Below are 24,954 nucleotides of genomic sequence, written 5' to 3' on the forward strand. Positions count from 1 at the left end.
CTGAGGCCCCATTTTTAGCTAGTAGCTTGGTCACAGCTCAGTGACAGTTCCCCTGGGGTTCACAGGCCTTTGCTGCAAGGCTTGGCAAACACAAACATCTGGAGTCAGGTTTAATGATAAACTGCATTAAAATCACCTTGGCAACTCCAGCGGTTCACATGTTGATTCAGTGGCCCAGAGCTATCATTCTGGTGGTATTTATATTCTCCACACCTGCCTGAGGGTCTGTGGAAGACAGCGGTCTTCGCCCCCCTACTGATAGCTTTTGGCACCTCCAGTTTGTCTGGAAACGATAAAAGCACATTCCAAACTCCACAGGACAAGGCCTTCTCAGGAAGCTGGTGCCAGGGAAGAGTGTAGCAGCCTCTTCCTGGACAATAAGTGAAGCCCTTCCAGGAAAGACCTTGAGATGGAATGACGGGCCCAGGCTCCTGCCAAGGGGGCGTCATGGAGCCTCCTCTTCCTGACACAGGGCTGGGGAGTCACTTTCTGTTGCATAAACACTCATATGCCGACACACAGGAGGGGAAAGATGGTATCTTTCTCTGGCTCCTTCCACAGGAGACTTAAGTCTTAAAGAATGGGTGAAAAGACTCTTAGTTATTAAAAGAAGCTTCTCCACGTATCCCTGGCAGTACTTAGCACTCTCATGCACTGGCATAAACTGTTAGAGAGAATACCAATTAGGGGAGCTGTTTTGGACCCGATTAAGCTGCAGGATAGAGTCAAACCTCCCTCATTAAAAATCTTAAAAAAAACAGATTCTCTAGAATTAACTCTGCCATCCTGAATTTCCTTATCTATTAACTGTAGTAAGAACCACTCTCTAGCCTTAGAACAAACATGCTTTCATCCTTCCCCTATAAAATATGGGGGATTTGTTTTGATCTCCAGCAAAGGCCAGACACAGAGGGAAACCTGGTGATCCTTGTGCCATGAGGTCAGGGAATTGTAACCCTGCCCAGAATCTTCTCTGCACATGGGAATGAGGGTTCTGGGTCACGTCACGCTGAACATTCCCTAGAGGACACAGGAGGAGCCCTCCTAGTCCCAACGGGGGGCAAAGTGACTTCACTTCTTTCCTGATAATGACTGACTGCTGGTCACGGGTTATGGGTTGCCATGGTGACTCCTGATGCAAGGGCAACTGCACATACAGCAATGCCACCGGGTGGCCTGTCTGAAAAACAGTGCCTCCTTCAACCCCACAGACAGGGGGGCCCTTGGAACAGTGTGCAAGCAACTGGGTTTTCCTAAGGCAATCGGCAGGAAGCTGAGATTCTGAGAGACCAGATAGTGGAGCCGTCACCTGCTACCGGGAGATCAAGGGGCCTCACCTGGTGTGATGTGGCTTGCCCCCTCCATTTCTCAACCGCTGGCAGCATGGCCACTTGCCTATCTGATTGCCACCTGGTTACTAATAAGTCCTTTAAGAGGGGTCACCCATTCACTCAATGACCAAGAATGGGAGGATTCCAGAACTTAAGTCTCCCCAAGGGTTTTCCTTAGGAAGCTCTAGGTACACAGAGAGGGAAGAACTCTCTCCAGAATGTATCACAAAGTAAGTCTGCTTCCACTGCTGGGGAGCATTCTCATCTCACCTCAATCCTGTTTTTAAAAACAAGTAGCTTCTTGTTTGCTACTGTCCAGGGTTCAGGGCAAGTGCTCGTGGGGGGATGGCAACGAACCAGAGAAGTTCCATGGAGACTGAGACATAACAAGAAGAGCTGACTGACAGTCACTTCTTGTTCCGTGTCACACAAAAGCAGGTCAGCAGAGCTGCCTGTGACTGGGCCTGAAGCAGGAGTCTCTGGCACATACTCCGGAATCAGACTGCATGGGTTCCAATGCTTAGTCAATTCCATGATGAGAGGCAATGGCCAAGTTACTTAACTCTTCAGTGCCTCAGTTTCCCCATCTGTAAAATGGGTCTTTCAAAAATACCTTCCTTAGCATTGCTGGAAAGGTGAGATGAGATGGTGCATATGAAATTACTTAGCACAGGTTCTGGAGCATATTAGGTATTCATAAATGTTAGCCGCTGTTATTAGCAGCAGCAGTAATACTAGTGAAACAGCTGGCGAGGGAAAGTGAGCTGTAGGGAGTGATGTTTTGCCGCTGCCCTGTAATTGGCACGTTGCTTGGCAAACTCCAAGATCCTCAAATGGTCTTGTCTGCCTTCCAAGAAAATCAAACAACAGGTGCCTGGGCCGCGTTAACTTACTCCAGCCCCAAGACAGTCTGGTTGGTCTCAGATCTCCTGGAGCGAGTTTAATATTTACCACGGCCAGCATTTACATGAGAGCTGCCACCTCAAATGACTGCCTGCCCCACCTGAATGACTTTCCTACACATGCCATGCAATCAGTGAGCACTACAGAAATGCTCTAGTTCCCTGGGGGAGCTGTCACAGTGCAGCCTGCAGCTGCCCATCAGAGGAGGAAGTGACGGCTCTAGAGACATGCTGACCACTTTTCTCGCCTGGGGGAGAACTGACCTCTGAGTTACAAGGCAAAGGGTGTGGGGGCACTCCGGCTGGCTGCACACCCAGGATCACCATTTCCACAGATGGCCCAGAGCCCAGGGGCCCCGGAGCCTGGGTAGGCAGAGGAACAGCGGGGAGCAAACCCTAAATTTCCAGTGCGGAAGGGATGGATGGGGCTTGGGAGAAGAGGGCAAGTCACTTTCCTGGTCCCCCAGCGGCTGCCGTCCCTGGAGGTGGGAGCCCGTGCCAGTGCACGTCCTGCCCTCACCGTGGACTCTGAGATGCCTCTGGTTCTCAGCAGTTTCGGAAGGAGTCTCTAAACACACTTCCTGTTCAGATGGGCACCTGACTTGCTTCCCAGCAGCCTGTGTAAGAAGGGAAGCTGACAGGCTACCTTGCGTCTCCCAGATAGAATAAGGGTTGTTACTAATTACTAATGAATGCGTGTTTGTACCATGAATGTCTGCAGGAACGATCTATTTAGGATTAGATATAGGGAGACATACTAGCTAGTTTCAAACATGTGGAGACTATGAGAATAGCCTTTTCCGAATTTCCCAGAGGCCTTTACTGAGGTTTAGTAAAAGAAAGCGCTTCCTAACCTTCTAACTAGTACGCGGTGAGGACAGAAACCACCACCAAATGACCACAGAGGATTTGTCAGAGTGCAGGGGAGGGGCTTCTGTGCCAGCAGGTGGGAGACTGTGCTGAGAGCGCAGAAGCTCCTTTGACTCTGATTGTGGAACTTAAACGAAAGGAAGTGACTTGTGAGGCCGACAGCCAGAGGACGGGGTGTAGGGGGTCGTTCCCAGGAGAGCTGAAGGTAGTCCACGTGACCCATTTGCTGCCGCCTCTGAGAAACTCTGAAGGCTGAGCTATTCTGCTATCAGTATTGGCCATCGGTCAAATGAACATGCCAAGAAAAAGACCCAGGGGGGCTGGGTACAGACCAGGTTGGGCAAGTTTGGCGGGATGGTTGAAAAGTTTGGAGAAATGGGGAAAGGGGGGTGGGGAGTGGGGAATGGCCGGACAACCAACTACAATGTACCCATTTTATTACTGGCAGCATCATGACAAGTGCCAGGAAGGAAATGTGCAAGATCACCGCGTGTGACAGAGCTGACGTGGCTTTGTGATGCGCCAAGAATTTGAGACGGAGAGAGAAGGAAAAACATAAACCTCTCACAAAAAGCCTTCGAGTCAAAGGAGAGGAAATTATCCAGACTAGCAGGGTTGTCTAATCAGAGCCTTCTTACCAGAGTGTCTCTAGTGTAACAAGGAGACAGCCAATCTACAGCGGCTGAACGCTAAATTAGATCTGATCAGGACCTGCTTTCCAGTTGCTCAACAGCAGGTCAAAAGCCAGCGAGGGCTACACTTGCTGCTTCTTTCTGGAAACTGAGCCTGCCTGAGTTGTGGCAATTCTTGGTCTCGAGAGGGGAGGACGCTTTGTCTTTACTCCCAGCTACTCAATTCCATCTGCGTAGACTGGTGATATTAAACGACAGTTGTCTCCCTGGCCCATGCAAATTCCTGTTACTTCTGTTAACTTGCAACTGCCGTCAGCTTGGAGTTGGGAGGCATGTCCTTATTTAAGAAACATGCGTTTATTGAATGTGTGAGGCATGCTGTGTTTCTCCTTCCAGGGCATTCTCTTCTCCACACCAAACACACAGATTGTGAAAGGATATTCATCCCAGCCCAGTGGAACACAACACCCCAAATCCTGCAGGCTAACGCTATTGTTATTCTTCCTTTAAGGGATTGATAGCTACAGTTAACTAGCCTTATGGTGGCAGTTATAACTTATGGTTTCTTTGCTACAAGCAAAGAACGCCATCTGTGCAACCCCCAGCTCCTGGGGTGTCATTCTAGCAAACAGCCTTGAAGGCCCACTGAGGGCGGGGACCTCTGGACAGGAATTTGCCCCCACGGAGACACACAGAGTGGGCCCACATGGAGGCACGGGGGGGTGGGGAGATGCAGGGAAAAGATACAGACTTTTCTTTCTCTTGATCTCAGCTTCATTGACACAGGCCTGCCTGCTGCCAGGAAACAAGCTGGGCACTCGCGGCACTGGGCATGATTCACATTATTATATTGTCTGGGAGGATGAGCCGTAAAGGACATAGGGACGGAGGACAGATGTGATACGGGAAAGGCTGCAAGAAAAGTCTCACTGCCTCTTTCTTGAAGAATCTTGGGTGCCGCCATGTCAGATGTGTCACCTGCTTTCCTCTCTCCACCCCTGCTCCTGCCTTTCACCCATCCAGAGACCCAGCTTGCCCACCTCATCTGCAAGCTCATGCTGGAGCGCCACGTAACTGCACACGGGGGCAGGGAGGCCTCTGGCCCCTTCCTCACAGCCTGTGCCTTGGAGGTACACACACACACACACACACACACACACACACACACACTCTGAACTCAGATGCACACCTCTGTGCACACACGTCCCATGCTGTGCGGCGCGCTGGGGGCTCCCTGAGCCACAGCACCACATGGTTTCACTCCCGTTTCTATCCCTGTTTTGCTGCGTGACCAAGGGCAAGTCATTTAGCTCTGAGACGTGGTACTTTCCATTGCTCACAGGATACTTAAGATCGATTCCCAATACCAACAGGAACCGTGACACAGACACGGAGCAGACGTGGGCGTGGACGTGCACAGATGTACATTCCCGTATCCACAGTACACACGTGTGATGCTACAGCTACCCCCTCACACACCAGAGATAATTCTCCCCCATCACAGAATCTTAAGGTACAGGATGAGCTAAATTCCTTTCCTTGCCTCTCCACATCAGAGTTCAATTATCTTCTTCAAACATTTAAGCTCAAATGACCAGAATGAAATAAATGCAAATAAATAATCCTGGAGCTTAAAATTCAAGGCAACAAATCTTCCTTTAAATTAAATAAACGCTTCCCACTCAGCCATCTCTTACCCAGATAGAGTCATATCGGTGACTGATTATGCTCGTCCCTAATTATTTCATCACCCACCCCCACCCTTCCTCAGGGTCACATGTCTATCAGCATCTCTGCTTTGCCCTTAGTATTGGCACTTGGTGCGTGGATGTTTCAGTTTGCTATACTCCTAGCACACGCTTGCCTGGGCAGGCTCCTAGCTCTATCATTTAGGTTTGTTCACACTAATCTTGGCCTCCCTGTGCCAACTCTCTGACTCTCCTTCCACCGCAAGGAGGTGATGGAGGTGAGGGGCAGACAGTTCAGAACTTTTTTTTTTCCTTTTGGTGCACATAAAGTCAAAAGAAGAACTCTACAGAGCATGGCTGAAGATTGGCAGGAAAGAACCCACAGACAGTCCCAGAGACACAAACCGTGACAAAGTTCCTACTCACAGTAGCTGTAGGGACACCAGCCCATCAAACAGCCCCTTGGCAATCTCGGTGATCTTGTTTCCATAGAGTACCCTGGAAAGGAACGGAGAAGACAGCAGTTACCACGGATGTGAGGCCACTGGGACCCGCTCATGTAGGAGGCCATCACCTGGGCCAGCTCCGAGGAGGCGGACTCTCAGTGTGCCCTTCTAACTCCACCTCCTCCCTTCTCCCCCCAGTGAGACACGAGGCAAGTGCCACTGGGGGCTGGAGGGGGGCAGGCTGTCGGGAGGACAGGAGAAATGGGCTCCATCCTGTTTCACTCCTGGGCAGCCCAGATCCATAAATAATCCACAATAGGAAGAAGCAGTCCCTCTGTGGTGTCTCCCTGAGCCGCTCATGACTCACACCCCAGAAATAAATAAGATGAGTGGGGAGCTAACTGGCCCTGTGTCTCCGTGTCTTTCGTGGGTATTGATCAGGCTGAGCCCAGCCTATAGGATGTTTCCTTCTCATGTCCCATTGCACCCTAGGAATTCCTGAGCTGAGTCCCTTCACCATCCATCTAGACAGGGCTTTGGGTATCTGGGGACCCGTCCAGATGGCTCAGGGACTGTTGAGTCCAGGAATGGCTCTCAGGAGAAAAGGAGGCACAAGGTGCTGTTACCTCAGAGGGATGGCGGCGTCTATACTCCAGCCCCTTTTCCTATTCTCACGCTCCGGGAAACAAGGAACTCGGACTTCTCTCATCCCCCTCTCTCAGCCTGCAGTGTCCCGCACACTGGGTCTTCTATTTGTGGGCTGGTGTCTGGTGACTTGTGAAGCTTAGGAAAGAAGCCTGCTGCATCTGTCTGTCCAGCCCAGCACCCATGGGTCCGGCTGGTCTCCAGCACGGCAGCGAGGGCACTCTGGCCCCTTTGCTCTCACCCATGGCACAGGCTTTGCTGTCTCTTGGGTCCAGTCTCTCTGAAATGGAGGGAACTTAGCTAAAGACGGTGTTTCTTCTTCTTTTTTAAAATTTCCTCTTGGGCCCTGAAGCGCACTGAATGAAATGCAATATTCAATCCTAAGTGTCTTTGAGGAGGCAAAATGGTAGGACCAGGAGATGGTAAGTGGGAGCGATTAACCAAACTCCCCATTTTCCAGACGCCACCAGGAGTTAACAGTGAGTGCCTCTCTCAGCCTGTGGGTATGTTTCATTAATGTTTCAACAAATTAATGACTAAATAAAAGTCAGCATGATGGCTCAGGCTCACATTTCTAATTCATATTAATGTCCCACCGCTCACGGTGCCACATGTAGTAATGTCACAGTCTGCTCCTTTCTGCAGATGTCCCAACTTCTCTACAGTAGAAGCTGGAGGGGCCGCGGGGCCAGGGGTCTGAGGGTCCTTGCATCACCCATCATGCATCTGTGCGGGACGTCTCAGAGCCGAGTGGGTCAAAACCACTCTCCAACAGGCTGACAGGGGCGTCTGGGTGTAGACCCCTCTGGCTCTCCCCCAGGATCTTTCCTTGACTTCCTTCTTCACATCTTCCAGGTTTGAGCTCAAGCACCTCTTCCTTGGGACGTCTCTCTCTGGAATATTCTGGTTAATGTTTTTCACTACCTGTCACCCTAGTTTTATTTCTTTCTCACTTTTCATTATATCCTGTTATGTTACTTACATGTTCATTTAGTTTAGACATTTTTTGTACCTCCCCTTCCACCCCCCCAACCCCCCCCCCCGAATATAGGCTCCACGTGACATTATGTGGCTTGTTCATGGCCAAGTCCCTAGAGCTGAGGACTGAACAGGGCTTAGCAGTCAGAATTGGAGGAAGAGTGAATGCGCAGACATGGGGTAGAGGCTTTCCTGCCCTTTGCCTTGGCTGCTCTTGAGTTTGGATTGAGTGTGTTTGTGTTCAAAGCTCCATGAGACCAAAGGTCTTGTCTGTCTAGTTCACTGCCACAGTCTCATTCCCTACACTACTACTCAGCATGCAGTAGGCGTCTAGTGAATGGATGAAGGCATACATTGGCAGTGAGGAGCACTGCACTTATTAAACAGCACCCCGATGTATTTCAGAAGTGGCTGGTGGCATGTCTTTTTCATGAGTGGCAGTCATATTCTGAATTTCTTTTCCTGCAAGACCAGAAGCATCTCACTGTCTTCAGGCTGTCCCCAAAGGCCAGCAGAGGGAAACCAGACAAGGTGAACAGGACGGTGGGGGCAGGGATAGGGTCCTGGTGGCAGACGGCTGCTCTCCCTTCTCCTCTGTGATCTTCAGCAAAATAAGCAGACACTAATCTCACACACAATCCTGTCTTTGATATCCCAGCCAGATGTTCTACCCGATAAATGAAACTAATTTACTCTGCCAGCAGCAGGCAACAGCTGAATCAAGAGACTTCCCTGTTCTCTGCCCGTTCCCAGAGGGATGGGGCCAGGTGGGGGAAAACCGTGTATCAGATTACCTGCCCACTCACTAATTAAGCAAACAGGTTGCATAGAGGGGCAAAGCGTGGACAGCTTGCCTCTGAGCCTCCTCAGTCTTGCCCAGGTGGGCAGGTCACCAAATGATACCTTTGTTGTATCTTATGTCCACTTTTCACATTATCTCAAGAGGCAGCATAGCCTAAGGATTGTGGGTTCTGGGGTCAGACTCCTTGGGTCCAAATCCCTCCTTTCCCACTTGTTACAGTGGACTTTGGATAAGTTACATTGATTTATCCACCAAGATTTTTTTTTCACACAATAACTTTGTGCCAGGTACTGTTGGAGGTGCCAGAGACTCAGCCAGGATGAAAACAGATAACCCCAGTCTGTGTGGAGTTATTATAAACGAGAGAGGAGGACAGAGTCTATATTCCAGGTCGTTGTGAGGACGGGACGTATAAGACGCCAGAACAGTACCTGGCACACAGTACGTGATCCACAAGTACTGCGCTTCTAATTACTGCACTCACGGTCACCGCTGCCTGTGTGTTAGGCAGGAAAGGCAGCTCTGGCCCCATTTTGCCTGTGAGGGAACATGCACGGGAGACTCCAGTGACATGCCCTGTGCCACACACTGAGTCACTGACAGAATCGGGACAAAGCTTTATGTTTTGGTGCCCTTGTGGGTTTCTGAGCCCCTGGTAGGTGAAGCTTTGGTTCCATCCATGGCACTGCCCTAAGGTTTCAAAACCAGAGGAAGGAAGCACTTGTAGGGTGGGGTTGATACTTTCTCAAAATGGCCATGAGGTTGGTTGGAGAAAAAGCCTGAATATCAGGGAAAGAAAATTGGCTCCTCCCTTGACAAGGCCACATTCATGGGGAAAATACAGATGTCGGGAATAAACAGATGTTACGTTCTCTCGCTCCATCCCCCTAGAAGGCGCTGTGAGGCCTGTGGGGTGGGACGGGGGACTACAGTTAGAGTGGAAGGTGCATTCGAATTAAAAGCCAATAACTGGGCAGGCCGCTGGGCACTTAATCAATACAAATAATGCATTAGGGTTGTAGAAATATTCCCCCAGATCAATTTCCCCTGAAGAAATATTTGTTTCTTTGACCAGGTTGCCACAAGTGTGTAAGGGAACATAAAGCCTTGATAAACACCTCCTGGAAAACATGGATGCATCCAGCTCCCCTCCCCCCGTGCCCCCCCCCCCCCGCCACTCTGCTCCCCACTTACAGCGACGTGAGTGACTTCAGACCCTGGAAGGCATCTGGTGCAATGTCCGAGATCTGATTTTTGCTGATGTCTCTAAAAACATGAACGGGAGAGTCTGAGAACACGGCCATTCCTAAACGTGAATCAAGCATGTCAGGTATTCAAAATGGTGGAGAATTAATTAATCACTCCATCAATTTTATTTATTTATAGTACAAGAGAAGGGGCTGAAGGACAATTCAGTTCAACTGCCTCATGCTAAAATCTACTCCATGTGTGTCACTCTTCTCGGCTTTCAGAGAATGTTCAGCCCCGGCACCTGAACGTGGACACATGGCTTTGCACAGGTGAGTCCACATTTTGCAGGTGGGAAACTGCACCCAGTCAAGTTACGGCCTTGTCTAGGTCACATTACCAGGCCCTACTGCATAAAGGAGAGAGGAACTGGAGTCCCCCAACGCAGCCCAGGGGTCCTCTAAGCATCACCTTCTGCCTCATGCCTCAGCAAACGCTTATTTTTGTCCCCCCCAAATCCTGAGTCATTTCACCTCCTCGGTGACTCTTCCTCCCTGACCTGCATGGAGGTTTTGAGCACTGACTTCCGGCTTGGTCTGACTCAGTGCATCCTCCAGGCTGTGTGATGGAAACACATCACGAGATTCTCATGGGATGGCTTTGAGCCGTGGGCAGGAGCAAGCCCAGGGTGGTGATGCCCAGGGCTTTGGGATAACATGAGCGAGAGGGATGCTGTGTGTTAGGAGGCAGCTAACCGGGCCTGGCTGGTGCAGGGGACCTGGCTCTTTCCCAGTGACTTCTGAGCACCGTGCTAATGGCACTTCACTGAGGGGGAGGGCTTTCTCTCAGCGTCATTAGCTCAGGGACAGCCGCTGAGCTCCTGTCACTGGAAGGGGAGATGCTCCAATTTCCAGCCACAAGGAGCCTCTCTGGCTGTTTAACAACAATAAATCAATGGGTCTTTTGTGCAGAAGAGGGGGAGCTAGGGTCTTGGAGGGTCAACAAGGAGGAGACAAGGGAACAGCGAGAAGAAAGCACATCTAAGCAGATTCTTGCGCAATTGCCTCCAGCGAGGCCAGGCTCCCAGCCCCCCAGCCTCTGAAGCACACACTCCTCCAGCCTGTTTCTCGCCTCCTCCTCCTCCTCCTCGCAGCCTTCCAAAGCACCTGCCACCACCTCTGGCTAGGCCTCTGCTCCCTTTCCTCCCTGCTTCCAAAGCCTGAGCGCTGAAAGATACTTCACAGGTTAAGGCTCCTTAGGCACAGCTGTCGAGCTTATCCCTTTAGCTGGCAAGATCGCCTCTGACAAATCCACAGATTGTGCTTGCAGACTCCTCAGCTTACACCAGGCTTTTCTTCAGCGCTCCATTTTTGTATAAGGGTCTTAACAAGCAAATGCCCCGGATTATCCTGATCTTGCTCACCCTCAGCGTGGCTGCCTAGCAAGGCATTTGAGGCCAGTGTGCAAGGTCTGTGTTCCAATCAGACTGGTGACAGCAACTGGTGTTTCCTCCCCCACCCCCTATCCTGGGATGCCCCTTCAAGGTATGTAGACCTCTCCCATGCAAGAGGAAGTTCTGTGATCAGTGGGGAAGCCTTCTGCCTTAGCTCTGTGAGGGCAAACTGGTTTTCAGTCCCCAGCTGGGCTTTCAGACGCACCCCTTTCTACAGCACGAGGTGAGATGTCTCGTGGTTTGGGATGGTGGGGAGTGGACACTGGAGAAGTGGTAGTCTAGCTGGGACTTGACCCTGGGGTTCATTTCATCTTACTTCCTAATTCTGCAGGAACGGCAGGAAACAGCAGCCCTGTGAGGTAAAGGACCTGGAGTCACAAGTGACACGGCTATTTCGGTACAGAGCTGGCATCTCGACCCTCCCTTGCACCTCACTATGAGGGATGCAGAACGCAGCGGCACTGGACAGGAGGGCAGGCTGGGAGAGGCGTCAGGTGCCCACTGACCCACAATGCTTGACCCCTCCCACTACGGGAGGGGGCCCCCAGAGCAGACTCTCGACCAGTGGTTCTCAAACCTCCAAACTTCACTGGGGTGTTTACTAAAATGCACCCACAGAGTCTGACTGGGTCAGCTGGGGGGCTGGGGTTAGAAATCTGCATATGTTACACATCTCCAGGTGATCCCCACCCAGGTGGGCCCTGAGTCAAACTTCAGGCCACAGCGTTTTAGAATTTGGTCTCAGACTCACCCCAGTCCCCTGGGACTTATAAACTGAACAACCCAGAGGGAGTGAGTGGCCTTTCCAGACTGTTCAGGACAGGAGGGCAAATTCCAGTGCCCACAAGGGTCAAGCGGGAAATAAAGGTGCGTGCTCTACCTGAGGGGCGTGCTACCTGAGATCACGCAAATGAAGAACTCCACACACCATGCTGGCCAAACAACACAGGTTTGTCCTCAGGCGTTAGCACTACCAGCCAACCAACCCCATAAGGCAGGGGGGTCCCCTCCAGCACCTGCTACTCTCCCTCCAGATGGTTTCTCTACCTTGATACTAGTGTTTAACTGCAAGTGTTTTTGTGCTAAGCTGACCACTAGAAATTGGTGGGACAAAGCCATTCATTCAGGGAGAATTCTTCTTCTTGGTGTTATTATTAGAGATAAGAGAAGCATGTGGTTCATTCATAGCTGAAGGGAAACCTGTTTTCGTCAGATATTAGAGTTAAACTCGTCATGTGTAGGAGGAAGAATCCACACTGAGGGTTTTAAAATCCATTCTCACCAGGAACCTTACTTCTCCTAAGCTATCACACTTCAGTCAAGGTTTCTGAAATTCTGTTAGCTGAAAACGTTTTTAGTAGTCTCTCTTCCCTACCACCATCCCCTTGGGGGAAAAAAGGCATCATAATAAATACCATCATAAGTGATCAAAAATTAAATTCACTTTCCAGGTTGTGACTGAGAAGGTCTTATGAATTTTGAATGCACAGATCATGGCAAGTCCAACAGGATGGAGAAAGGACAGTAAAACATAGCCAAGCTCTAAATTACCTGGACTTCACAAAAAATTAGAGCAGTAACTTAAATCATGCAAGAGATATAGGTTGGGGCAGTGACTGAAGTTGTCATTTTTCACTGGAATTACTATCCGGCTGCATAATCAGGCTGGGCTTTAAAAATGAACTGGGGTGGGGGTAAGGAGAGTGAGTGGGGAAGCAGGGAGCCCAGGAGATTAATGGCCCAAGGTTTTAAATATTAAGGCCTATATTTCTACAGCTCCTCCAGCAGGAACGCTGCCAAGGGGAGGGAAGGAAAACATGCTTCGGGCTGGCTCATTATGTTGGTTTCTACTTCTGGAATTGTACCAGCAGAAAATCTTGTTTGGTTTGGATTTCCAGGGAGATGGGAAGTTGGCTTCGTGCGATCTGAGGGAAAGCCTCCCAATGCCAGAGTTTCGTGGGGATGTTTATTTTTAACACAAAAGGAGTCAGCGGCACTTAACCTCTTTCCCATAGGCCACCTCCTCCTCCTCGAGGGAAAGCGGTGACTCAGCCTGGAGTGGAAGGGAACATTAAGTCCAGGTATATTTCTACCTGCCTTCTCCGTCTCCTCTGTGGGGGCCAGAGAGAGCAAGTGCAATGAAACCAGCATCTCCATTTCTGGGCTGTAATAAATGAGTCTGTAGCCTGGAAGAGGGAAAGACGTCTCTCTCCCAGATTCCTGGAATCTCTGACAGCAATGGATGGGCCCCTTCTGAATCCTACCAGCCTCCCTTCAGATGCCCAGCTCGGGGTGACTCACGGAGCAGTGCCCAGGGCGCTCCCATGATGGGGGCGGGTGGTGTGGACGATGCTGCCACAATGGCGGGGATGAGGCCCGTGACGCTCTCAGTGGCTGCCGCGGTACGGAAGGTACAGCGGTGCAGGCGTCACCAGGTAGTGATAAGAGGTGATGGTGGCAGGGATATTGGTCAGAGGGGAATGGGGATAATCGTGGGCAAGTCATGCTGTTGGGGGATAAGAAGCTTCCCAGGCTTCTCGTGTCACTTGGGAAGAATAGAAAGTTCTTAGCGTAGCCCACAGGGTCCACAGGATCCAGGCCCTACCTGCCTCTCCACCACCATCCCCACCACTGCACCCCTCACTCACCCCCGCCCGCAGGCACACTCCCCAGGGCCTTTCAGTGTCCTTCCCTGACAGCTTGTCGTGCCTCACTCCCTTCCTTCAGTCGGGTCACCTTCACACAGAGGCCTCAGTGGGCAAAGCCCCCTGAAGACCACCCACCGTGACGCGACGCCTTTCTTCCCCTTTGTTTTACTTTCTAGCACTTACCAATTTCGAGTGCTCATCGAGTTCATGTTCTGTGTCTGCCACTCAAACATTCACGCTCCACGGGAGCAGACTGCGTTTCAGCTCACCGTGTCACCCCCAGATCCTAGCACAGCTCCTAGCTCGCAGGGGACGTTCACTGAGTGGCACTGAATGAGTGCATGGTTGTGGGAATGTTGGTGACCGTGCTGCAGAACGGTACAGTGCCACTGTCACATCTCCCCTGAAACTCCTACTTCAGATCCACAACCCCAAAGCCAGGGGACAATAAGGGAAGAAGAGCCAGCTGAGCGCCACCTCCCACCCAGGTCACTGTACTTTGCTCCAGTTGGAGAGGCCCTTAGCTCTGAGGTGCCTAAACCATACGCCTCCCCATCTCAATGCAACACTTCTGACCCTTACCTCCCACGCTTAGGAGAGCTTTCCAGGCCTGACACTGCACTGTCCAGGCGGAACATGACACGGCCTGTCTTCTGAGTAGGCTGCCCACCACACCTGACATGTTATCCCCCAAACTGAAAACATGTGGGCTCGCTTCTCCCCAGGGGAAACTCACATTCGCTTCAGCTTCTTGTACTGGGTGAAGGCTCCGGCAGGGATGGATTTGATGGAGTTCTGTTCCAGGCGTCTGGGAAACAGAGCAGAGAAGAGTCAGTGACGCACCCACCCACAACCAGAGGTTGCTGAGGGCCCTGAGGACAGAATGGTCTCTCCCATCACATGGCACATATTCTTGCTCACAGGAGGCCAGGCGAACTCTGTGCAAAAGCCAAAGACTCATGTTCCGGTGTATGGCGCACCCAGCCCAGGGTCTCACTCCCTTGGGAGAAAGCTAGAAAAGATGACTTTTCCTTGAGGAGTTTTGGTTCTTGCTTATTATAAGATGGCTTTGGAGGCAGCCAGCTTCTTCAAAAAAAAGCTGTAGGAAGTAACCAGAGTGCTGGAAAAGTGAAAGGGATAAAGAGAAGAAAGAGTAAAAAGAAATGGACTGTGAGCTAGCAATGCTTATATGGAAGCACGTTACTATTCTGTTAAAACTCAACCACACTGTGCCGGGGGCTTGTACAGGCAGAAGTGACAACGGCTGACTTCATTTCTAGGTTTTCCTTTTCTTTTTTTTTCTTTTCTTTGGTCTTCTTTTCTTTCTTTCTTTTTTTGGGTATAATTGACATATTAGTTTCGCATATGATTCAATGTTTGTTTCTGGGCTGTTCTAATATGGTGGAGAAAAAGCCTTCAGGTCTTTAGCTTCCAGCCTGACATTCATCAGACTGGCTCCCTGACATCCTGGTGGCCCCAGGGGACCCGGCTGGACCACTTCCCCGGGCTGCTGCGCAAATCTATGGCTATAACATCTTACAGACTTTCCTGAAATGCTTCTTCCTCTCCTATTATTCTGGGAAGACAAGAGATGCTGCAGGCCCAGGGCTCAGAGCTTCCTTGGAAGAGAAAAGGCTGGGAGAGCAAGGAGCATTTCCATTCTTTATTCTTTCATCTCTCAAATGACTTCCTGTCACCAGGAACAGGTGTGGTGGGAAAGAGGCCTGAGCAGCAGGCAGGGCCCTCTATTAGAGGTGATGAATGGTACCCAGGCCCAGGCTGAGGACTCAGCATCTCCCCCTCATCCATCTCTCTTGTCTCCAAAGGTGTGGATCTTTTCATCACTTCCTCATTTGGCATGGATGCTTCCCAAACCCTCAGCTGGGGAGACATACAGAAAAGGTGTGTGTGGGGCGGGGGTGGGGGGGCAGCTGGAGGAGGAAACGAGAGGAACTAGCTCCCTCGGAGGCTGCATCTCGTGGATGCACATTTCTGGCTGGGACGAACCTGTTCATCTTGAAGAGTAATTCCTGCTGCAGAGCCGGGGAGACAGTCGTATTAATTTGTGCCTCTGCGATCTCATCTTCATTGGGGGAACAGAGTATTTGTTACTGGAACCGCTAATGGAGCAGTTTGCCAGCAATTTTCCCATTTCAAACAACATCTCAGCTGCTAATGTGGAATGGTTTGTCAGGCCTACCCATAACACAGACAAATCACTCTCCAGGCCAAAGGAAGGGGGAGAAAGATGAAGGGCGGGTGAGAGGAGAGAGGGGGCATCAGGACAGATCATTCTTGGATGCCGGAAGAATGGAGTCTACAAATGAGACTGCCACGGTCTGTTAAGAAAGCCTTTGTGGCCAGCCAGAAGGCGGGGGTGTGCTCTGCTGGGCCCGTGGGCACAGGCTGGCTGGGCAGGGACCTGGCTGGCTCACGGTGAGCCACAAAAACATGCCACAAGGTCTCAGAGGCTGCAGACTCCTGATGCAGCCGCATGCCGAGGCAGCTGACTTGGGCAGGCTGCCTTGACTGAGAAGTTCCAAGGACATTCTCGTTTTCTAGGTGAGGAGAGTTCAGCAGGAGTTTCTCAGCCGAGGAGGCAGCAGCTCTGTGGGTCTCTGGGGCTGCCAGTCAGGTGGCAAATGCTCTCCAGGAATCCTGTGATTCACCTGCCACTTTGGCAAGGGACTGTGGCTGGATGATGCCTCTGGAGAGAGCCACTATCCGTTAACGATGGCGATCCCATCAGCTTTTCCAAGAGGACCCACTGCTCCCAGCTGTGGGCCAAGAGCCCATGTGAGTCATGTCAGCACCGGGTGTGAGGTCAGCTGGCTGCCACGCAGTTCAAAACCAATGACCCTCCACTTTAGGGATGGGTGCAGGGCTAAGGGAGGGATGCATCGGTGAGCAGGAGGTGATACCTGCACCCAAAGAGCTTAATCCTCTGGTGACAGAGGCCAGCTCAAAACGGCCCATCACAGAACCAAATTTTATTGCTACCGCACAGGAAGAGCTATCTTTTATGGCATTGAGTTGATTTATGTCTATTATCTCTTTTAATCCTTACACTTAGGAGGCAAGTTGTGTTGGCCCCATCCGGTGGATGTGGACAATAAAACCTAGAGGGATCAAATCGCCTGTCCAAGCTGACGGCGCTAGTAAGTGGCAGAACTGCCATCTCTCTGTTTCTACCCACTGGACACACTGCATATTTTTTTGAAAAAGGAGAAACTGAGACCCAGAGACGAAAGTGGCTTTCCCAAAGTCACAGAAAAGTTTAAGGGGTTACGAGCCCAGGGCTTCTTCTGACATATCGTGCAGCCTCTGCAGAAGTACGTATTTTGTAAAACAGCTGTAGGAGTCGCGGGAAGATGGAATGTAGATGTGAATATGGATGAAATATGCGAGTAGCACAAAGGTGTGATTACTGAACAAAGAATTCCAGCCTAAGCCTGTAGCCCTGGCAGGGACGTCGCTGGGCATCCTGTACTCGAGACTGGTACACTCAGGGGAGGGTGTTTGTCTCTGGTGTTGCTCCGCTTCCTGTGTGGCTGTGGGCACTGGCTGGACATCCAACCCCAGTGAAATGTCAAGGACATGGGATGTAGGGTAACCTTGCCCCTGGGCCATCCATTTGCCTGGGGGTGGCTGGGTAGTTGTGAATAGTCAGTGCACTTCACACATGAAGGCAAAGGTAGGATCATGAAAATCAGGCGCTTAGAATCAGGCATTAGACTAAGAGATCTCCATGGTGCGTCTAACAACATTCACGCCTCTAGGAGGCAGAGCCTATTCATTATTACCATCTCCACTAAACATGAGAAGACCGAGGCTCACAAATGTTAAGTCACTTGCCCAGATTCACAAAGCCAGGAAGAGCTACAGCCGGGACTCAAACTCAAATTCATTCAGTTCGAAAGCCCGAAGTCTCCATCACTGAGCTGTGCTGAACACCGTCGGGGGCTGAGGCATTTCCATTCTGTTAGTCATTGCCTGCACTCATTCTCAGGGAAGTGGCCCTTCCATCAAGGAAGTAAGGCTGGAGGGTGTGTGCACACATGCATGTGTGTGCACACACAGTCTCTATGCAGCGGGTACCTGTGGTTGCTTTTACACATACATAGCCCAGTCCTACAGCCGGGAACACGCATGCAGAGACCCATTCTCCCGGGGACAGAAATTCAGTGTGAAGGACAAAAAGAAGCATTCCCATCAGAGAAACGGTCACACTTGGGGATGTGTCTGAAGCCAGCAGCTGTTTTAAGTCTCTCTTAACCGGCACATGTTGTCTTTCTTTGTCTGGCAAACATTGTTTAGGCTGCAAACTGCTTTCCTAGAACTAGCACAGAAACAAACATACCAATCAAACATCTGAGCGTCTTCTAGGACAAGTGAAAACAGTGGGAACATCGGATGGGGATTTCAGTCATTTGCGCTGGTGTGGATTTGCCCTAGTTCCTTCGTGCTTCCTTAATGATCTGTCATTTGCACACATGCGACTGAACACAATATATTTCTAGCAATACATAAGTCAACACATCGCCAGAGTGACTGGCAGGGACACGGCTGTGCCGGGCATGGCTGCGGGTCCCCCGGCAAAAGGGTCTTGGCGCTGGGCTGGACTCCTGGTGGTGGTGTGACTGAGGCAGTGACGATGAGGGACAGCTGCCATTCACTGAGGATTCACTGAGGGCTTTTTATACGTCAGACACGGGCTCTTCACACACTGGCTCACTGTATTTAAGACTACAAAGCAAGTGGTCTCATAAATATGCCCATTTTACGGGCATGGAAGTCGTGGGACAGAGAGGCCAGTTAGCCTCACATCAGGCTGTACGCCAGGGCCTGGACTTGAACCCAGACTGGTCTGACTCAGACGTCTGCGTTCTTAACCCCTAGGCTACACTGCCTCCTGTAGAAGGCACCATCGTGAGAGTTTACAATGGTTCTTACGTCTTTCCCATCCCTCTTAGTTTTCCCTTGACTTGGGAGCTCGTGAGGATGTCCAGATCCATGTTTATCCCTCGCCCAAGTTCTCCTGGGCCATTTGGTTGGAGACCAGACCACGATTCAGTTTCTGAGGCTTCACTGCCCTTGGAACAGGGCTGAGGGGGAAGGTTCCCATCAGTCACATTCCTGGCCGCTCCCTTTCTTTACCTTCGCTGCTGGTGGTTCTTCGGAGAGGCAGGGAGTCCTAACCTCCCGCACTGAGTTTATGTGTTTGGTCCACAGCAAAGATGAGGAACGTACGTGTGTGACGTGAGCCATTCCTAAGCTACTCTGCAGAACACCTGGCACTGCCCACAGAACACAGAGGTGCAGACACAGAGCCCGATTTGCTCGTTACATACAGATGCCCAGAGGCCTCCAACAGAGGACAGCTGTTTTTCTTCTTAGAAAAAAAATGAATGAAGAATAGTACGGGGATGTGAGGCTAATCATTCTATCACATTGTATATGTAAACACGTGCGTACGTTTTTTCTTTTTAGATTCCATTTGGTAGCTTCCAAACAGTGTGCTGCTTTCCTACACGTTATGCTATTTAATCTTGCAGGAACATCTCTAGTGGGTACAATGAACCCCATTTTTCAAAGGGGGGATCTGAGTGAGCCAGATGTTAGAGAAACATGCCCAAAGTAAGAGGCAGGATGGGATTCACACCAGGGCTATTTATCCCGAGGCTCCGTTCTGAATTATCCTGCTACCATGTCCGCTTCCCTTTTACACCACCAGCCCCTGTGCCACCCCATCTCTCTTCCGTCCACTGTGGCAGCCCCGCAGAAACAAACCCGGCGCTCTCAGAGCATTTAAGAATCACTGATGTCAATGATTTCCAGAGCGCCTCTGCCTTTCCATTCTGCTTCTTTGTTTTTGATTTTTAGTTCTCTCTCTCTCTCTTTAAAATCCCCTAGTGACCAGTGAAATGGGAGGATATTTGCTTTTGTTACGCAGCTGTCTCCCCACCCCAGACAAACAATGGGGTTGAGGTGAGGCTAGGTGCAAAGGGGGGCTACTTTTCTCCCGAGATGCCTTCATTTCTGACTTGACCTTTAAGCCCATCCACAGCCTTTCTTCAGCAAATAAATTAACCAGCAATAGTGGAAGGCATGAGACACTGGATGCCACTATGTGGGGGTGTGGAGCAAACATGGAAGAAGATGGGACAGAGATTAAGACGGGGCTTGAGGTACAGATGGCCCCTCTCCAGCCTTGAGGATCCAGGAGGGTGGACTGACGATGACAGAACAGAGAAGCATGTGGGTCTCTGCCTCTTCCCAGAACCCATCCCTGCTGGAGGCGGGAACGGGTTGAGAGAAAAGTTGGGGAGCAGCAAGAGCAGTACTGTTCATGGGAGCGCAGTTTCGAGGAACATCTGCAGTGAACCATCTCACTGCGGGTTCTCTGGAAGAAAGCTATTTTTAGGAGGAATTGGCGATGGGGGGAGACCAGCACACACTCCCCTGAGCTGCTCTGGCTTTGGAAAAATCTAAAATTCTGCCTGATTGCTTTGCGTGAGAGAGAAAGCACCCCCTGCAAAATATTGGAGAGGGCAGAGCCCCTCCCAAGGTTTAAGAACACCACTACCAGCTAAGGACTGAGCATAGGGAGTAGAGAGCCTGCCAGGGTGCCAAGCACGCCTAAGGAGAAAGGAGAAATATGGATTGTGTAAGAGGTTATGGACACGAGGCGGAATTCTTGATAGTAAAAAGAAAAAGTCCCATTCGGCTGACTTTGGGATGATAAATTAGACATGTCCTATTCATCCTGGGGCGGACCCTGAAGTTTCAACTCTCTGCTCCCTTTTTTCTCATCTTCCAACCTCCCCCATTGGCTGGTCTTCTCTCACTGCTATGAGGATGCATTTTAGCTGCTTTAAAGATGTTCAGGCCATCCCACAGGTCCCCGAGCACGGGCTTTGTTGCTTCTAGGAACAAGTAGGTTTCCTCCTCCAAGCTCTTTCTTACAGGTCACCTCTCCCAGGACCCTCAACCGTAGTCTCGCCTCCTCTGCTTTAATGTCTCAGCTTTATTTCATCACAGGAGAATGAGGCAAGCACAGCACGTGAATGAAGACCTGGGCAATCTGTCTGATGGGCTGTGGGTGCCAGGTAAGCAGGGGCAGTCTTATTTGCATGTTTGCATACATTTGCATGAAAATGAGCTACTGCCAGGCTCAATTTATAACGCTAGTGGCTAGGCTAGTTCTTGAACCTATTCTTTCAACCATAACTTTCAAAGAACTGACCTAGCTTTACAGAGGAACCTCTTATTCAGGCAGTTCCAGCTCCTGTGGTTTCTAACCCCTCTCACCGTGCCTAATAAAAGTGGTGGTAGTAATAGCAGTACCACTAAGAGCAGTATCATTGCTAACACAGTATCCCCCATGTACCAGACCCAATGCTAAGCATTTGACAGCAAACGTTCACTTAACTTTCACAAGAAGCATTAAGAAGGTACCATTAGCCTCTGCGTTTTTCAGTTGAGGAAACCAAGACTCAGAAACGTTCTTGGTCAATGGCTAAAAGGCAGGGCTGGCGTTAGAATGTGGGTTTGCCTGAATCCATGGTCTACACTCTTAACCACCTGGTTGTCGTTAGTGGTTGCTTATTTTTGGAAGTACTCTAGCTAGGTTAGTCATTCCCAGACTTTGGGATTTCATGGGCTAGGTGGTTAGAGACCTTTTATTTTGCCAATTAAGGCATTCTCTCTCTCTCTCTCAGTTATACATAATACACATTCATATAAAGATGTACATTTATAATTCTATAATGACTATGCATATAATAAAACATATTTAACACATACATGTATCCTGCCTTCAGTGGCCATCATTTTATAAAAGAAATGGCATTTTTAATAACAACAAAAGCAGAACAAGGAAGTCCAGGAATTTACAATAAAGGACATTCCTTTAAGCTGAATATTTTTGCTCAATGGAAAAACATCATGTTGTTCTTGTTTTTCTCACTTTACCCCAAATCAGGAAAAACTCACTAATAATCAGACAGCCTCTTGGAAATCACTACTCCAGCTTGTTAATATCCCCTTTAACATTCGATGTCCAGGTTTGAGCTCAACGGCCCAGGTATGGTCTGGTGTGCGTGGGCCCCACCTATGACGTGGACGTCTGCAGTCTCTCTTTCCCAGACACCTGAGCCGTGCACCTCTGAGGTAGCGAGATGTGGAGCAGGAGGGCAGGGTGGGCAGCTCAGACCTCCCGCATCAGGGGTGTGGTGGGGGGGTCAGTGGTTACAGCCTGACCACACAGACTGACCTCTTTCCTCAGGCTGTGGTTTGAGACCTGGTCAAGGGAAAATCTGTGCCTGCTGAAGAGAAAACCTGGCAGATGGAGAAAGAAAGGAACCATCTATGGGGATCTGAAATGATGAATGTTGGCAGGAATTCTATCTTGAACATCCATCTGGGAGGGGGGCAGAGTCCTGCCTTGGAGTGATGGGGGGGTGTCTTATAAACAGGAGCAAAGGGTTAACTGGGTGGAGAGAGAAATGGGGCTGGGAAGTGAAGTGGGAAGACCATGGGCGGGAGAGGAAGAGCAGGGGGAGAATGAATCAAGGGAAGGGAGAAAAAGAGAAGGGAAAGGCTGCAGAAAGGGAAGAGAGTGAGGACAGGGATAAACAGAAATGGTAGGAGGAGGGAAGCAGAGGGATAAGCAGGAGAGTTGGTGAGGTCGTAGGGAATTCCATGCACAGAGGGGCTCCTCAAGGCTACAGTCTGGACCTCAAGGCGTGAAGGAGAGTTACGGTAAAACACAAAGGGAAACAATTCAATTGGTGATTCTTGCTGAAAGGATGACTGAGGGCTGAGTGAAGGTGGATGAACACCACAGACGGTGTGGATGTCAGGACGAGAGGACACTTTGCTAATTAGCTCCTACCTCCAGGAAGGGCGCGGAGGAATGGATTGCGTCCCCTGGGGCTGGGGAAGAAAGTATTAAAGGAAATCAGAGAAGAGCTGGCCAAGCAGATGAAGAAAGAGGGAATAAGGCCTCACGGTTGGAAGTCACACGTTTCTTCTCCTCTCAGTTAGGGTGAAACCAAAATCCTTAACATGCCTCCATGATCTGGCCCTCATTACCCCTCTGACCTCACCCCGTGACACTCTCCCTTGTGTTTGCTCCATTCTGGCCTTGTGGTACGCCAGGTAGACTCCTACCTCAGGGCCTTTGCACATGCTATTCCAGCTTTCTGCAACACTCTACCTCCAGATATTCACTTGTTTTTTTTCCTCATTTACTTCAAATCCTTTCCTTGGTTTAGGTTTCTCCATAGAACCTACAACTGTCTATTATATGATCTCATTTATTTTGCCTTGTTGGTTATCACAGTCTTCCCACCACTAGAACACAAGCACCACAAAAGCAGAAACGGTGTCTGTTTGTTGAGGCCCCCAAGCACAGAGCAATGACGGGGACACAGGGAGCTCATAACAGATATTTGTAGAGTGAACGCGTGAATGGAGGAGCCAATGGGCCACCTATTGGAATGAACTGGGAACCAAAGGGCAGGCAGAGGAAGGCGAGGGGGAGGAGGAAGGAAAAGAGGAAGATGGGGGAGGGAGGCGGACATGATGCAGAAGCAGAGAGGCGAGGGGAATGAATGCTTTTTATAAAGAGGGATTTCAGCTAATGATGTTTTCAACAGGAGGGTCCCACCTAATCATGTTTTTAATAAAGCCACCTAAAGGTGAAGGCAGAAAATGAAAACAATTATTGTCATACAAAGAGCGATCTGGAGGTCAAAGCCGACTGGCGCTCTACTCAATCGAGAATGAGACACCAGCCATTTTCTAGTGCATGAGGGAATAGTGGGCAAAACTGAGCTACGTGGACAAACACATTTGACGGGAATTTTGGGCAGCTGTGCACACACACAAACACGTCCAATCTTGTCTCTACCTGAAGATCGATCTAGGGGACAACGGTCCAATCTGAAGTGATTCAGAGCTCAGTCTCTTGCTATGGAGTCAGTTCATCCTTCGCACACGTCCCACCATGACCACCACCACCTTCCAGAGCATGTGCCCATGTGCCAGGGACGGTGATAAGCGCTTACATGCAGTATTTCATTTCATTTTCACAAGGGCTCACTGAGAGTACTATGATTACCACGTTATTAGAGGTAAGAAAACTCAACATGAAAGAGCAATCATTTCGCCCAAAGTCAACCAGCTGGCCCATGGCGCCAGGACACAATCACAGGGTGACTCCAGGCCAGGGCCTGGCAAACCTCTCCTGTAAAGGGCCAAACAGGATGTCCATTAGGCTGCTGGGTCACAGCCACTCGCTCCTGCCTTAGAGCCACGCACAATACGTAAACAAACAGGTGTGGCTGTGTTCCAAGAACATACAAAGCTAGGTGGCAGGTATATTAGGCCCACGGGCTGTAGTGTGCTGATGGAATCTACGCTGTTGACCACAGAGCTACCATACCTGGGGGAGCCTGGAAGCACAGCAAAGAGATTCCTGAGGGTCAGCTCTAGCAGGCCAACAGGCTGCCTGCTTACTGGGGGATTGGCTGAGGCAGTGAAATGGTATCGCCAGGGACAGAGGGTGGCAGATGGGGCACTTACATTTCCACGATGCCCTCTGGCAAGTTGGCAGGGATCTCCGTCAAGCCCTTCCCGCGACAGTCCACGATGTTATTACTGCAAGTGCAGGCCGAAGGGCAGGAGATGGAGTTGGCATTGCAGGATGGAGGCTCTGAGTGGGGGCCTGTGGGGCCAGAACACAATGGTCAACTCACATCAGTGTCAGGAGCCTCCTGGGCTTCCGGGCCCCTTAACCAGCTTCCCAATGAGAAGGCGCTGCTGATAAAGCTACCTGAAAAATTATCAGCAGCTGACATTTCCGCTCATCTCAGAGACACAGCTGCCACTGGCTGAACACTGAGCCAAGAGGAGAGACTCTGACCTTGAGCTGACTATTTCTGGATTATTCCACCTGCTCTGTCATCTCATCATCTTAGCCTTTCAGAGAAAGAGGTCCTCTCAGAGTCAATCACACATGAAAATATGCAAAGACCTTATCCTGGGACCGCTTTCTCAGGGTGCCCAATGTCTGAATGACACCCGAGAGTTTTTGGCTTTTGTCTGGGAATTGATGCTGAGTGTAGATACACCTTCATTCCTTTCTCAAGTGGCTGGAAATCACTATCCAAACCAAGTGCGAGGAAAAAAGGTGGCAGAATTTCCCCATCTGGGGCATCAATGTCTACATATCAATACAGTCATCAGCAGTGACACCCAAGACATTTTAACAGCTGTTATGTCCAGAGAACACGCAAATGAAACTTACCTCATTAGAAACAAAATAAGTTACTACATATTTTCAACTCGGCTCTTACTTTGGTCC

General features: G+C 50.2%; 1 protein-coding gene across 1 annotated transcript in view; it reads right to left on the minus strand.

Moving 5' to 3' along the window:
• Window positions 1-24,954, minus strand: part of SLIT3 (slit guidance ligand 3) — a 553,294-nt gene that overhangs the window by 91,770 nt on the left and 436,570 nt on the right. Inside the window, exons 9-12 of the mRNA XM_019740962.3 lie at window positions 24,174-24,315; window positions 14,320-14,391; window positions 9,489-9,560; window positions 5,850-5,921 (exon numbers count right to left, since the gene is read on the minus strand). Of these exons, the coding sequence (XP_019596521.3) occupies window positions 5,850-5,921; window positions 9,489-9,560; window positions 14,320-14,391; window positions 24,174-24,315 (358 nt within the window). The remainder of the gene's footprint in view (window positions 1-5,849; window positions 5,922-9,488; window positions 9,561-14,319; window positions 14,392-24,173; window positions 24,316-24,954) is intronic.

Source organism: Rhinolophus sinicus, chromosome 5 (assembly GCF_057876585.1).
Source record: "Rhinolophus sinicus isolate RSI-liver-muscle chromosome 5, RSI-T2T, whole genome shotgun sequence".
NCBI classification, from domain to species: domain Eukaryota; kingdom Metazoa; phylum Chordata; class Mammalia; order Chiroptera; family Rhinolophidae; genus Rhinolophus; species Rhinolophus sinicus.